The sequence below is a fragment of the Amphiura filiformis genome, chromosome 16, assembly GCF_039555335.1.
Source record: "Amphiura filiformis chromosome 16, Afil_fr2py, whole genome shotgun sequence".
NCBI classification, from domain to species: Eukaryota; Metazoa; Echinodermata; class Ophiuroidea; order Amphilepidida; family Amphiuridae; genus Amphiura; species Amphiura filiformis.
Window position 1 is genome coordinate 2,232,186 of NC_092643.1, and position 15,694 is coordinate 2,247,879.

General features: G+C 41.2%; 1 protein-coding gene across 1 annotated transcript in view; it reads left to right on the top strand.

Moving 5' to 3' along the window:
* LOC140136439 (uncharacterized) overlaps window positions 1-13,432 on the top strand; it is a 31,794-nt gene extending 18,362 nt beyond the window's left edge. The window contains exons 3-5 of the mRNA XM_072158163.1: window positions 30-3,257; window positions 3,311-9,067; window positions 10,154-13,432. Coding sequence (XP_072014264.1) covers window positions 30-3,257; window positions 3,311-9,067; window positions 10,154-11,674 — 10,506 coding nt within the window. The 3' untranslated portion in view covers window positions 11,675-13,432. The remainder of the gene's footprint in view (window positions 1-29; window positions 3,258-3,310; window positions 9,068-10,153) is intronic.
* Window positions 13,433-15,694: the final 2,262 nt, after the last annotated feature.

The following is a 15,694-nucleotide window of genomic DNA, read 5'->3' on the forward strand; positions in this document are numbered from 1 at the left end:
GCAGTGATAAACCAGGTAATATCTCCCAGAAAGAAGCAGCAGCATCCAGTATGAAACCAGACAATGTTGAGAAGCAGAGTCTCTCTTCAGAGGATAGTAGTGGTGTAATTTCAGCAGAGAGAGGTCTTGATTCCAGCAAAAAGTTAACGCCTGTAAAGAGCCAATGTTCTAGCAGTGTGCCTGTCACAAAACATGGAGCAACATCTTCATCAAGCCCAAAGGGGCATACCAAGGTACCTTCCAAGAAACTGTCTAATGTACAAGAATACTCTTTAGAACCATCTAACAGTACAGAGCGTGCAAATCAAGAGCAACATGAAGCAACTGTGCCAGGAACCAGTGTAGCATTGACAACTGGAAACAGTCAGGCATCTACTGAAGCTGAAGTCTCTGAAGAAGTAGAGGCCCATAGCAAACAAATATCTGGTGAATATTCGGGAGAAACCGAGACAGGTGTTGATGCAGCAAGCAGAATGGAACCAAAAGTAAGCAAATCTGATGTCTATAGTTATCTAGGTAGTGTTTGTGCAAAGTACAACATTCCTGCAGAACTTCCTGAACCTAACGATGAAAGTAGCAATGATTCTAAGAACAGGGATCAAGATGTGGATACTGGGAACTGTTTGAATAGTTTATCAGAACAAGAGGGAGTTCAGGAAAATGCACCTCAGTCAGAAAAAAATGGCGATGCTGAACCAAAAGAGTCAGCTGAAGGGGCTGGTATGGAAAAAGATGCAGCTGTACCTCAAACCCCGACTGAAGATGAAGGAATGCTAGAAGACACAGCTAGACCTGGAACCCCTACAGCAGATGAAGGAATGAAAGATGCAGAATTTTACAGTCCACCGTCTTGGCAGAAAGTCTCAAGTTACATTGATAGTTCAGCGTTAACTCGCATCAGATTAGGCAGACGTTCAAAGTCCACTTCGGATAGTGAAATGGAGCCGGTTCAGCAACCACAAAATGTTGATGTTGGTGAAGGTGCTAGTGAATGTTCAAATTATAGTGAAGCCAGTGTCCCCTTGAATGAAAGAAAAGTAGATGATAGAAGGAATATGCCATTTAAAAAGAGGTACTTGTCCGCTCAAGAACCACCAGTGCAAGAACAAGTACCAAGCAGTGGTGTGCTCGAGTCGCACATCAATGAGATTTCAGCTAATGGTCAAGCAGAATTGAGACCGAAAGTAGGATTCAGTTTGAAGACAGCTCGAGCAAAATTTTCCAACATTTTTAAGAAGGTGAAGCAGAATGTAGACACTCCACAGACTGCTATGGCAGATTTATCTGAAGCTTCAGCGTCTTTAGGGAATGTAACTCAAGTGGAACAAGCGCCCTCTGCTGATGTCAATACATGTGTAGATGATACAAGTGTGTTGTACACTTCTGAGCAGCAAGATCCAACTGTAGAAGATGGTACAAGTATATCACACAACTTGGAGCAGCAAAATACCACTGCTGGTGTTAATGTTGTGGAAGATAGTGGATGTGCGTTTGTGGAGCAACAATCTCCATCGGCTGATGTAGAGCATGATGCAGACGACACTAGTGTAACTCACAATGTAGAGCAAGACATACTGCCTGCTGATGGTAATGCTGTAGTACAGCAGCAAGAGGAACAGACAAAGGAGTCTGATGTAGTAGCTACAGAAAATAGAACAGACGATGAAAGTCAGATGAGCACTCATGCTGTGATCGGCAATGATAGTTTGCCTAGTGAAGTTGCAGAGAAATACAGTGACGTGTTCACAGACCTGAACATGTCACACTCAAGCAATGGCAGCAGTCTATTAGAGCATCACCCTGATGATGATATTAATCAGATGGCAGCTGATATTGATGAAGAAGTGTTCAGACCAAGTGACGATGCTCCGGTCGAACCGGAACAAGGCGACTTAAACACGCACATCTCACTTTCCAAGCCATTCCTAGGCAATGCTATAAGACAGTTGAGCGCCACTCTTTTGACATCTCCTGCTGTACCAGCATCAGCTCAGCAACCTCAAGCTCCAGATACAGATTTTAACAATTTTAAAAAGCGGTATTTGCAAGGGCAGAAGCAAAAGAAATATAGTCCTAAGAAAAGTAATGATGGTCCCAGAAGAGCTAGTACTTCAGCTGGGCAGAGTAAGAATCAGCCAAAGCCATCTGAGAGTAGGAGCGACGCACCTTCAGAAAAAGAAAAGGAAATATATTGGTGCGATGAGTGCTGTAAACCATTTGAAAACATTGTATCGTACTATTCAAATCAACACCAATGCCGATACCGAACCAACCAACCCAAACGAGTTCCAGTATCAAAGATTGTTGGCTACCAAAAGAGTAACCAACCTGGTGCAGCATCTTCCACTCCAAGTTACCAATACCAAATGAATGAACAACCTCATGCATCTAGTAATCCAAGTCATCCAAGAAGTAACCAAACTGCTGTATCCAGCAATCCAAGCCATCAAAGAACTAGCCAACCTGCTGTATCCAGCAATCCAAGCCATCAAAGACATATCCAACCTGCTGTATCCAGCAGTCCAAGCCATCAAAGACATATCCAACCTGCTGTATCCAGCAGTCCAAGCCATCAAAGACATATCCAACCTGCTGTATCCAGCAGTCCAAGCCATCAAAGAAATATCCAGCCTGCTGTCTCCAGCAGTCCAAGCCATCAAAGAAATATCCAACCTGCTGTATCCAGCAGTCCAAGTCATCACAGAAATAACCATCCTGATGCAACCAGCCACCAGATTGATCCAAAGATAGCCAGAATTCAGCACCCACCAAGGAGACATTCATTACCAACAGATGCCAGTGAACTCACCAAAGATAAGGATTACAGAAGAGGCAGTGTAGTACCTATAGTGCCATTGAATCGTCAGAGACACATGTCTGGGGATAGAAGGCATAATGAAGCTTCAAAAAGTGGACCTTATTCATTGGCAGGGCAAAAGCATAGAAGAGTTGAGCGGGAGAGACTGGCCTCATCACACAGCTCACAGAGATTGGATAGATCTGGACGACAAGTACATGAATCCAGGCTTGCTAAAGCTTTCCCACAAAACAAGCAATCACATCAAGATAAACCAGAAAGGAACAGAAGTCGTCACTCTGATGGAGCTGGAACATCATCTTCAATAACTGAATGTTCAATAGAAGCCAATGATCCAATAAACTTGATATCAATTGCCTCACCAGCTCCAAGGGAGTGGAGAGATCAGAATGACCCACCAGGACTGTTATCAATCCCATCCCCAGCTCCATCTGCTGATGTTAGTGAAAGAAGTGCTTCGGAACAGATCCTACCATCATTATCTCCCCCCAGACCCATGCAAAACAAACAGTGCCTGCAGATCCAGCAGGAACACCTGTATCCAAACTACAGCAACAGCAGTCATCTGCTTCCATTGGACCAGCAGCTGTTGAGAGGCCAAGGGATTCCACTGCTGTAGAAAAGCCTAATGAACCAACAACTGTAGGAAAGCACAAAGAACCTGAAGTGGTCAACGAAAGTACAAATAACACTTTCCAAAACGGATCAGAGAACAAACAAAATGAGTCTCGGAATGTGTTGGGTGAAAGCGAAGGAACTATGACTTTAGAAATGACATGTGAAGATGAATCTGATGAAGTTTATCCAGATTTAACTGCCACTAAAATTGGTGCTTCAACAGATGGCACTGCTGCAACCTCTATTAATATTGCTACTGCAGAAACTGCAAAAGGAACAACTCCAACTACCACAAGCATGACCACTTCAGCTGATGTCACTGCTACAATCTCCAATACTGCTATTTCAGAAGCTGCCACTGCTACTACCACAAGTATGGCCACTTCAGCAGATGCCACTGCTATAACCTCCAATACTGCTATAACAGTGGCTGCTACTGCTGGAACTACCACACGTATGGCCACTTCTGCAGATGGCGCTGCTGTAACCTCCATAAATACTGCTATTACAGAAACTGTCACTTCATCAGATGGTGCAACCTCCATCAGTATTGCAACTACAGAAGTTACTGCAGCCACCACTTGCGCGGCTTCAATCACAGCTGCTACTGTTGCAGCTGCTGCAATTTCAAGTAGATCTGCAACAGCCAGTCAGCCGTTGGGGCAACAACTAGCACAGGATGCGGGAAACCAACCATCAGCAGCAGAAAGTGGCCCGTCATCTTCTACTGAGTCAAACATGGAAGGACTAAGTATAACAGATATTGATGCTCAACAAGATGAGTTGATTAAAAGCATCATGTTGTCCTATCAAAAACTGAATAAGCTGAAACAATTGAAAGATCAGTGGGATGTACAGAAAAGCAGCGATGGTTCAAGCTCATCACAAGAGCCACGCTCTCGACATAACAGTTGCCCTGAGGGAGTAAGCTCTAATAATAGCACAGCTAAACCAGCGCATGAATGTGCTCTTTCAATTGAAGATGCAGCAAGAGAAGGCAGTCAATGGGCTCCACCAAATGTAACAATTGGACCTCTAAGTAGAAGACCACTTGTAAGCCCTCCTTGCTCCAACCAGTCTTTGGCAACTTCATCTGTTATTTCATCCCATACTGTGACAAGTAGTACCTCCCAAGTTGTGACAAGTACATCAACTGTATCACCAATTTCGGGTGTGTCACCAGTACCAATGGTGCCTATAACATCTACTTGTAGCATTGCTCAAGGTCAGGTGAGACCCCATAGCCAGGTGCGACAGAGGTTTGGTGAAAGCCATCCAGCACACCAGATGGCACATCATAGTAGCACAAACATGCCTGTTGTATCAAGGCAGAACATACCACCCCAGGAGCCTCTTCCACCATGTCCAGGTAGAAACACTTCAGCAAGGTATCAACTACAGATACAAGCGGAGAAAAGGAGGATGCAGCAGTTGATGGACAGAAGTGAAGAAATACAGGAACGTCGCCAGCAACAACAGACAGCGCGTGAGTTATTGCATCTAATATATCAGCAGGAGCAGGAAGAAAGACAGCAGCAGCAACGACACCAACAGCAGCAACAACAGCAGCAACAACAACAACAGCAGCAGCAGCAACAACAGCAGTGGCAGCATCCGCAGCAACAACAACAGCAGCAGCAACAACAGCAGCAGCAACAACAGCAGTGGCAGCATCAGCAGCAACAACTTACTCAACAACAACTCAATGGTCAACAAAGACAAAATGATCAAATCCGAAGACACTTGCAAGCACAACTTCAGCAGCGTCAGCAGCTGCAACTTCAGCAGCGTCAGCAGCAGCAGCAGTGTCAAAGGCAACTACAAGTATCTGCTCAGACCTATCAGCAGCTGCAGCAACTACAGCAGCAAAGGGCACAAAAGCAGAATCAGCAGCCAAAACCGTTACTACGAGCACCCATGTTTCAACCCAGACAACAGCTATCTCAAAGACCACAGTATCAATCAAGCCAGCATCAGCAGCATCCTAATGCAAGAGCAAGTACTGCTGTGCGACAGCTTTTAAATACTCCAAGTCAGGTTTATCAACAGCCCAACATGTCTGCAGTACAGCAACATGGTAGTCTGCCATCATCACATGACCAACGAATGGCTCATATGCCAAGGATTACTCAACAGCAGCAAGGAGCCTCTTCTTTGCAGCAAGGAGCACATCCTTCACGGCAACGATTGTATCAACAGCAACAAGCTCATAATTTCCAGCAAAGGCACCAACAAGTTGTGACCCCACAGCAGCCACTAAGACAGTCACAGCAGCTGCCACAGCAACAAGTGCAGTCTGTACGGCAACAAGTTCATTCTGCACAACGTCCATCACAACAAGTTCAGCCTGGACATCAACTGTGGCAGTCTGTACACCAACCTCTGCAGCAACAGGTTCCACAAATACAGGGGTGTCAGAGCCAGCCTGATCAACCACAGCTCAGGAGTCAACCTCATGCAAGTCATGTGACCCAGCAACAAGAAGGTCAACTCGCACACCAAGAGCAAGAGAGACAACCGCAAAGACAACAGCCATCGGTAACAGAGTCAACACCACTTCGAGAAGAACGATATCTCGTAAATTTATATCATCACCTGGGGACTGGTAGTGAAACATGGGTTCCCAAGTTTCAGAAGCTCGTAGATAATATCAGAAGGAAACTGTATGGTGATTGGGCAATGCAGCAACCTGACAGGGGTAGCGGAGGTGGTAACCAGTCATCGTCAGCAGACCTGAGCTCCTTTGAAGAGGAATTTGGTTATCTACAAAACATAGAGCAAAATCTGCAGGAAAATAATGAGCCTGTTAATCAACAAGATGAAAGAATAATCAGCAGCATCAGGAATAAGCTGCTTGTAGATCATTTGCAAAGAATGAGATCAAGTATCAGCCCGGCTGTTGAAAGCAGTGCACACCCGGCACAAGCTCGTCCATCAGAACAAAATAACGAAGTTTTGGACAACATGGTAAGAGATTCTATACAAAATCTGCAAGCTACTGCGAGTAATTCAGTTCGAAATTTAAGACAGCAGAATCCAACTATTAGTGTGCCAGATAAACAGATGCAAAGAAGTGGAACAGAGACAAATGATGCCCATCCACCAGCTGATCAAAATAGTTCTGTTCAAGAAAACGTTATCCAACAAGCTGTGTTAAATCAGCAGAATCCAGGCTTTCAGAGACCAGGTCGTCATCCGACTCCAAGCAGTACCCCAGATTCAAATGCATCTCATCTTCCCTCAAAAGACCCTTCACCTTCAGGAAGCAGACCAGGTTCATGTGATGCCCATACATCAAGAGATCCATCACCTTCACAGCATGGAAGGATGGCTTATCCTTCAAGAGATCCATCACCTTCAGGAAGCAGACCAGGTTCATGTGATGTCCATCCATCTAGAGATCCATCACCTTCACAGCATGGAAGGATGGCTTATCCATCAAGAGATCCGTCACCTTCACAGCATGGGAGGGCTTCTCCTTCAAGAGATCCATCACCTTCGCCGCAGCAAACTCGGAGTGTTGGTGATTATTTAGTCATTTGTGAACAGTACTTCCATCAGCTTGATCGGATCCAGCAGAATGTGAGTGTTGCTGCGCAGATATGCTCTCTGAAGAGAAGGTTTGCACAGCTGAAATCCCAGTCGGAAAATACTCAGATGACGCCTGTGAAAGTGTACATCATCCAAGTGATGGTGAGGGTTCTTCTCAAGGATTTGCGCATACTGGTGTTCAACAACAAGATAAACAAGGCGGAGAGGCAACTTCAAGACATAGATCCTTCCAGTCCAGATGCTTACAGACTTCGAGAAAAGATCAAAGAGATGAAGGAACAGAAACGGAAGGATTTGCAATTAAAAGAAGAGTACCATAAACATATTGAATATTACCAGAATCATCCAGAATCATATGATCCACTGGCTCTTGTCTCACTTCAAAATCCTACCCAGAACCAGCCTACACAAGACACCGCTACAGAACGGCTTAATCACAATTATCCAACTCTGACGCACCTGTTAAACGCACCAACACCAGTGCAAAACAATGCCTCTTCTGGATCACAGCAAACATCTGTCAGAAGTCGTTTGCGTGTCAAACAGGAGCCAGAAGAACAGGAGTCACCTCAAGTGTCAAGTGCATCTGAAAGATTGACTCAAGCAGTACTCAGAGTTATACCAACTCAAAATGACTCTGAGCATGGTGCAAATAATGCACAAACAATTCAGCAACAAAATGAACATCAGAGAACCCCTGCTTGCAGCAGCAATCAAGATAATACCTCTTCTCAACCTTGCGTGGTATCCAGTGCCATACCAAATGAAGAAGTTGGTGCTCAACAAGTAACATCCAGATGCAGTGAAATCCCAGATAGATGTCAGACAGAAAATGTCACTCAAAAGAGGGAAAATGCATCAAGACCTACATGTAGATTTGCTCAAAATGAACCAAGCACTCAACTTTTAATGGCTGCATCATCTTGTGACACAGAAAGTACTCTCTCAGCAACATCCTTGGATGAGAATCAGAGAGCATTGACTCCAAGACAGGTCTCTTTACCACATGAGGAGGTTTCTGCAAGTGGTGATATCCAAACCCATGCTGATCTTATTACATCCAAAAAGAAAGAAAATGCACCAAGACCTTCATGCAGATTTGTTCAAAATGAACCAAGCACTCATCATGTACTGGATACATCTTCCACTTTTGGCACGGAAAGTACTTTCTCAGCAACATCCTTGGAAGAGAATAATAGAACATTGACTCCAAGACAGGTGTCTTCACCACATACGGAGGTTTCTGCCAGTGGTGATATCCAAACCCATGCTGATCACATTACATCCAATGAAGCCCAAATGGACTGTGGTGATAACACTGTGGCTTGCGCTGAACAACAGACATCTCAATTGAGAAGTATACAAGATGAAGATGATCTGGTTTCCTCAAACAGACATGCTAGTCATGATGAAGGTGGTGTTCCTCACGAAAGAGATGAGTTGTCGCAAAGACCTCTTGTAGCTCCCCAAGACATGCCTGCTTCAGTATCTAGAAGGCCATCTGTTGCTGAGTATTCTCCAATCTCTGATTTTGATGCTGATGACGAAGTTAACAATGAGATCGAGGAGAGCGTGCATCCAATACAGGAAAGACAGACCTGTGAGCAAGCTGCTTCTGCAGGACAATCACTTGACAATACAGTACCAGTAACACAATCAGGAGACATTCCTCAACAGAGTGTACCGTCCATAACATCGGTCTCTCAGAGTATGCCAACTGATGAACTGAATGCAACAGAAATGGCATCATCAGAACATGAACAATCTTTGTATGAAAGAACTTTGACAAGGACCGACGATGTTGCTTCTAACTTACAAAGAATGCAACCTGAGACTCTGCCATGTATGGAAGACACATCTGCAGAGCAAGATACTGCCAATATCCAAATGGATAGTGGGAATTTACAAGGGCCATCGGCTTCAGAACCAGAACAACAGCAGCAGCAGACGGTGTATGAATCAATGTCATTGGTAGAGCAGCAGACATCAGGACAAGCATCATCAGCTGAGCAAGATAAGGTACTATCAGAAGCATCAGAGTACAGCAAGTTCAAGGTGGAGACTTCGCTTCAGGAACAGGTTAGTTTGAGATATGTGGGGTTAACTGGTCTTTTATGAGGAGAGGGTACTATAGACCACTTGACATGTGACATCATTGCCCGGCAGTATGCACACAAATTATGGCAATTTCCATTTTTCTTTGCCCTGCAGTGTGCGTACGCATCGTAGTTTGCTCAGGGCATGTGCATTTTAAATCGCCCACAACATTTCATATAGTACAACAGCGTAGCGGTTCGTTCGAGCATATCGATAGACGAGTCCCTCGATTTTGTTGATAAACAATGATGTCAAGTGGTGTATATGCCATATTAACCCTAATGCCTATAATTCTTACAAAGCCTTCCAATTCATCTTGATACAAGAATTATGCAATATGGAGCTTTATTGTCTGTGGTCATCTTCATTGTTTCTTTATTTAGAGACAGATTCAATTATTTCCATACAAAATGCCCACCTGTGTTTCAATTTGTTGGAAAAGTCATGTTTAAATTTTAAACATAGCTTCATTGTATTTTCATGTCGCCTCTTCGTTATTTTCATATAACGTATTAACGTTTCTCTATCACTTTCACTCCAAGTACAATTCCTTGCAAAATTGCCATTTTCAATATCTCCTTCATGTAAATGTACAATATCTTTTTCAAGCAAGAATAAAAAAAAGCCAATTTTTTTACAAAGTTGGATAAAGTTTTTAATTTTAATTACTTTTGCTTCTATTGAACAGCTAGCAATGTATACTAATTCAATGTGTCCCTGACTGTTCAATAGAAGCAATAGTAATCAAAATGTACAACTTTATCCATCTTTATAAAAAAAATGGAATTTTGTTTTTAGTAGCAGTTTCCAACCTTGAATAATAAGTAATTTAGGGCCTATAACTTGCTTTTTTGGAAATTAATATTTTTTTTTTTTTTTTTTAGAATTTTTGTTTGATGTCGACATGTCGGGATACATACCGATGTCGACATAAGGCATGTCGACCACGGCCTTACTAGTTACTGATATAAAGAAATTGAAACTGAATATTTTTGATATTACTGTAGACTCATTTCCCTTGTCACATGATTTCTAAGGTGACTTAATTCTCATTCTACTTTCACACAGATTGTTGTCCCAAGGAGAGCTTCAACTGAAGACGACGCCTACTCCGACATCAGTGATGCTTCTTCTGATCTTGAGTTTGTTTCAATTACACCTGCACAAACAATGCGTCCCTCTACCACCAGAAGGAACAGCTCTGACCCTATGGAAATATCTGTGGGCAGAGTGGGTTCAGCTGATACTGAAACATCGCATGTTCAACATAGCCCACCTATCAACCAGCAAACGTTTGGAACTCAGTATGGCACTATGACCTCTCAACGTGTCACATCAACCTCTCAGCGTGTCCCACAGATTTCTCAAAATGTCCCACCAACCTCCCAACATGTCCCCCCGCAGACCTCTCAACATAACCCCGCTACCTCCCAACATAACCTCACGACCTCCCAGCGACCTGTGCAAGTGCAAACGAACGCTGCTGGACAAGTTGTTATTGATGTGGATGAGAACACGGCCAAGGAGATCATGAACAAGGCAGCCAATATAAACGCAACACCAATGGTATTGTATCGACGTCCCAGTGGCAATATACAAACTCTACCATTAACAAGTACATCATTAAATGTTTTGAATGTACAGCAAGCTGGTCGCAATATACAAACTTTACCATTAACAAGTACATCATTAAATGTGTTGAATGTACAACAACCTGGTGGCAATATACAAACTCTGCCATTAGCAAGTGCATCAAATGTATTGAATGTACAGCAACCTGGTGGCAATATACAAACTCTCCCATTAGCAAGTGCATCAAATGTTTTGAATGTACAGCAACCTGGTGGCAATATACAAACTGTACCATTAATAAGTACATCATCAAATGTTTTGAATGTACAACAACCTGGTGTTCCAACTGTAATACCCTTAAATGTACAAGGAAGTCTGCATGCAGCCCTTCCCAAACTACAAATGGTCTGGAATCCAAATTCATGGAAAGCATCGTCTTCTGCGCAGACTTCTACTGTAACATTACCCGCAGAGAAAACACAACAATTGCCACTGTTACAGCGAGCGCCACACTCTAATCAGGGAGCTACAGTACAACAATCATTACCTACGCAGAACTCTTCCCCTATAGAACATAATCAACAGCAATTGCCACATTTACAACGAGCGCCACACTCTAATCAGGGAATTACGTCACAACAATCATTGCCTATGCAGGAACCTTCCCCTGTAGAACATAATCAACAGCAATTGCCACATTTACAACGAGCACCACACTCTAATCAGAGAATTACGTCACAACAATCATTGCCTATGCAGGAACCTTCCCCCGTAGAACATAATCAGCAACAATTGCCACGGTTACTCCCTGCTCCGTATGCAGGAATGAGAGGGACATCTATGCCATCAAATTTGACTTCTACAGTGCCAACAGATCCCACCAATTTGAGTAGAACTTATGTACCGGAGTCAACGCCTACAGCCGCTTCAGATTCAACTCCACCGCCATCAACTGAGCCAATAATGCCCATTATTGTCAGTGTGCAGTCCCTAAATCCTGATGTGTTGAAAAAATAAGTGAACATTTGATGAGTTTGTATGCAACAGCAGCTAAATGCCATTTTCAAACGTTTCGAGTTTTAAGGGCACTTACAAGTGCCCTATAAAAATGCTAGCTTTATATTGACACCCAGTTCAAAAATTCCACAGTAAATTTTTGAAACTATGATCAAAAGTATCGCATATTTTTGTATTATTTTCTTATATATTATTATATTTGGCCAGTCAAATAAGAGAAAACTGGATGTGTCAGCAGCAGTGAAGGCTCATATATCAGGTTTTGCATTTGAACTCTGTGTTTGATTATTTTGTGTATTTTCAAGGACATGGCTAATTCGTCGTCTGCAATAATTATGTACTGTCGTATCTCGAAAGCCTGCCTTGGATGATTTTTATTATCATATATTTCAGCATGCTTTCTTGAAAGAATGGACATAATGAGATCAATCATACCATAATAATATTGTGAGATTACTTTTATGGTGTATCTTATCACAATGAGATGACTATAATTAAACAAATCACACAAGGCAGCCTTTTGAGATACCACAGTATGTGATGTACATGACCAATTGTGTTTGAAGTCTTTCAGTCTGTTTGGACTTTTGCAAATTCTGAGGAAAGTGTGTACAGACTGAAAACATCCATAACTTCAGTATTTGAAGAGCTTGGTTCCAAACCATGTTAAGTCCACAAACACATGTTTCTGATTTACCTGTGCGATTTTGCAATGGGTTGTGTCGCTGTAGGTATAGTAATTTCAATTGGATGCACCATTACAAAGCAAACAGTGGATGGATGCATAGTAACAATACTGTGTGAGGCCTTTGGTTCCCAAATGAGAACAATAGTCTGCATATTGTTAAGCAGCATTGTTGTGGTAAATAATAGCTTGTTGATGGTACAACTCATTGTTGCTAATGTCAAACTTGTCAAAGTAATTGTGAATGTATCACACAAGTAAATGAGAAACATGTGGTTGTAGACTTAACATGCTTTGGAAACAAGCTCTTCATTTTATGATAATACAAACAAAAAGTGTGTTCCTAACTGATAAAGTTTTCCCAACAAATTGTAAGTGTTTTGTATGCAAAAAAATGCCACCTAACTTAAAAAGTGTGTTTTTCTACATGCAGTAAAAATATGCAGTATTATTTTTATGAAACGGCAAGTTTTCTTAAATTTCTCATGATTAGTGTGTTTTCATATTATGTTTCAAGTATTCCCACCATTAAGCTGCATCTTTAAATCTTTTTCTAATTATTCCCTATCCATGCCAAATAATTATTTGTTTTAATAGTGACCCAATACAAAGTTGCCGAATTCAGCATTATTTGTTTGATACGTATTTTTAAACATAGTTGTGCCATATTTTGTTAAATTTCTATGTGCCATGTGTTTTGATAAGGTCCACATGTACTCAAGTGTTATCAATCAGTTGAATTCTGAAAAAAATGTGTTCTCTATGTACTGTAAACATGGTTAAAAGTGGAAATTTCCGCTTCGCACTTTGCCAATAGTGAACTGTTTCGATTGTTTTTAAATTTGCGGTTCTAAGCTTCCATACATTGAACTATACAGTACACAAAAGGAACATATTTGCACATTGTCATTTTTGTGATCGCTGCTTGGAATGCAAAAATTCCACTTTTTTAGTATTTTTTAATGTAGTCTGATTTTGTCAAATGGTGTACAATTTTCTTACAAATATGCAGATCAAATTGGCGTTTGTTAAAGGTGAACCTCATTGAAAATAAAGTTATATATCAATGGAAAGCTTATGATGTCAGGAAGCAGAAAAGAATACTTTTTTATTTGCATAGCGTACCAGGCTAGACATAATCTCCATGCAAAGATTGGATATTGGCACCCCCTAAATTACAAAACGAAATCGCTCAAATTGGGCGTTTTTAGTGATGACGCCAGCCCAGGGACACACAGTTACTTCCGGGTTTGATTGTAAACACAATGTCCGTGTATTACTGTGGCATGCATCGGGCCAATGCACGCTAATTCAGTCATTGTCAACTTACTTTACATGAAAAATATCTTCAATAAAATAAGAATAACATGAAGGAAATATCATGATCAAATTATGAATGAAGTTCCTGAATAAAGTGTGTGGATTTAAAATGGGAAAAGTGCTGGTCGGGTGATTTGGGATAGGCCAAGCCATCCACGATATGCATAGGGAATATTACAGTAAAGCACGAAGAGCGACGATTCGCCGAAGAACCGGAATGAAAACAGATTACAAAAAAAATAACTGCTAGTGCTACCAGTTCAGATCGTCACATCAAGTTGAGATGAACTTATCACAATGAGAAAATGAAGAAATAGAATAAGGTACATGTAGGCCTACAGGATTTTTTAATTATTTCTTAGCTTTACAACCGGTCATGTATGCTAGGCGAACTCGTATATAGATACATACGGGATGAGCTCAGTGACTGACTGAGTCTCACTACGCCGAGTGTTCAGTATTCGCGACTGTACTGTACTTGCAGACAAAATGACCAATTTGATATTCACATTCTGATATTTCCAACTTATTGCTACTTCATCAGCCAAATTTATTCCTGTAAATGTTCCAAATATAAGGAGTTCTATAAGGGAACGATTGATCAAATTTGCTGAAACACCCCACTGCCCATGAAACACGGAGGACGAAGCCCCGAAGCGAGTCGCTGTGTTTGTGCATATCCGTCCCTGCACTTCAGCAGCTATTTACGCATCGTGTTCGGTAATCCATAAAACATGAATATTTCACTTTTTCAGTACCGTACACTGATTGTACTATCATTAAAGAATCATGACACAAGTGACAATATTTTAATTTTATTCAGATTTCAGAATTCCATCAAATAACAGTCTACTAAGCCTAAATTGTATTTATTTTATAATAAAATATCTGCCCGAGTATCTGTTTCTTTCAATCGTGATTGTGTGGAAAGAATGTATTACCGCAATGCGCTAAATATGAAAACCTTTATGGGCTGGATTTGATGAAATCGGCGGCTTTTTATTAATTTTTGGATTACTGCAAGACGATATTTTTTTTAATCAGACATTTTACAATATAGGGAATGTCATAAACAAGTATTTAATTTGTTATTCGATCATGTTTATTCAGTTCATGACATGAACGGTATACGGTAGCAGCAAGCATTTGCGCATGGGATTGATCCCAGCGCCAAATTCAAACTCAATTACCCAGTTATACCCAGCCAGTTATGACTGATTTTGTCAAAAATTTACGGAAAATTTATGTGTTGACAATAATTCTATTATTTCTAATATATAATTATAGAAGGAACCAGCAACTTGAAGATTCCTCTATAATTTCAAGCTTTATTGTGAAAATCAGACTTGCCGGGCAGCTTGCAAAGTACAGGAAGCAAGTCTTGTTTACACGTTTCCGAGTAACATCACGTGACTGCGAACCCTGAGCTTACGTCACGAGCATTCCCAAGGTCATAGACGATTGATTTGGGTGCTTTTTGGCGCTTTAAAAAGACCAAAAATTCAATCATTTTTTTAATTTTTCAGCTTTATTGGCCATCAAAAAATCGGAAAAAATTATTTTTAATATCCTGACATCATAAGCTTTCCATTGATATATAACTTTATTTTCAATGAGGTTCACCTTTAACCCGTGGGTACTATTTGCTTCTAAGAACTATTTTGATTGGTTACAAAAAAGCATATTTCATTTATTGAACCAATCAGCGATATGGGATGAAAAGTTGGTAGTGCTGAAAGAGATTTTGCTTAAAAGAGCTAAGAAATCTAAAAGCTGTATTTTGATTTGTAGTGAGAGACACATTTTCGTGAATGTTATTTTTACGATTGCCCAGTCCTTCCCTATACTTGTAATACATCATTGCATATATTCGCGAGGTGTTATTTTCACGGTTGAAGTTCTAATCGCGAAATTCACAAAAATAAAACCCTCGTGAAAATTACCACTTACACAGTAATAGTGTACCATAATGCATGTGATGCAATAAAAGAATCCCAATCATTTGTAGAACAAAA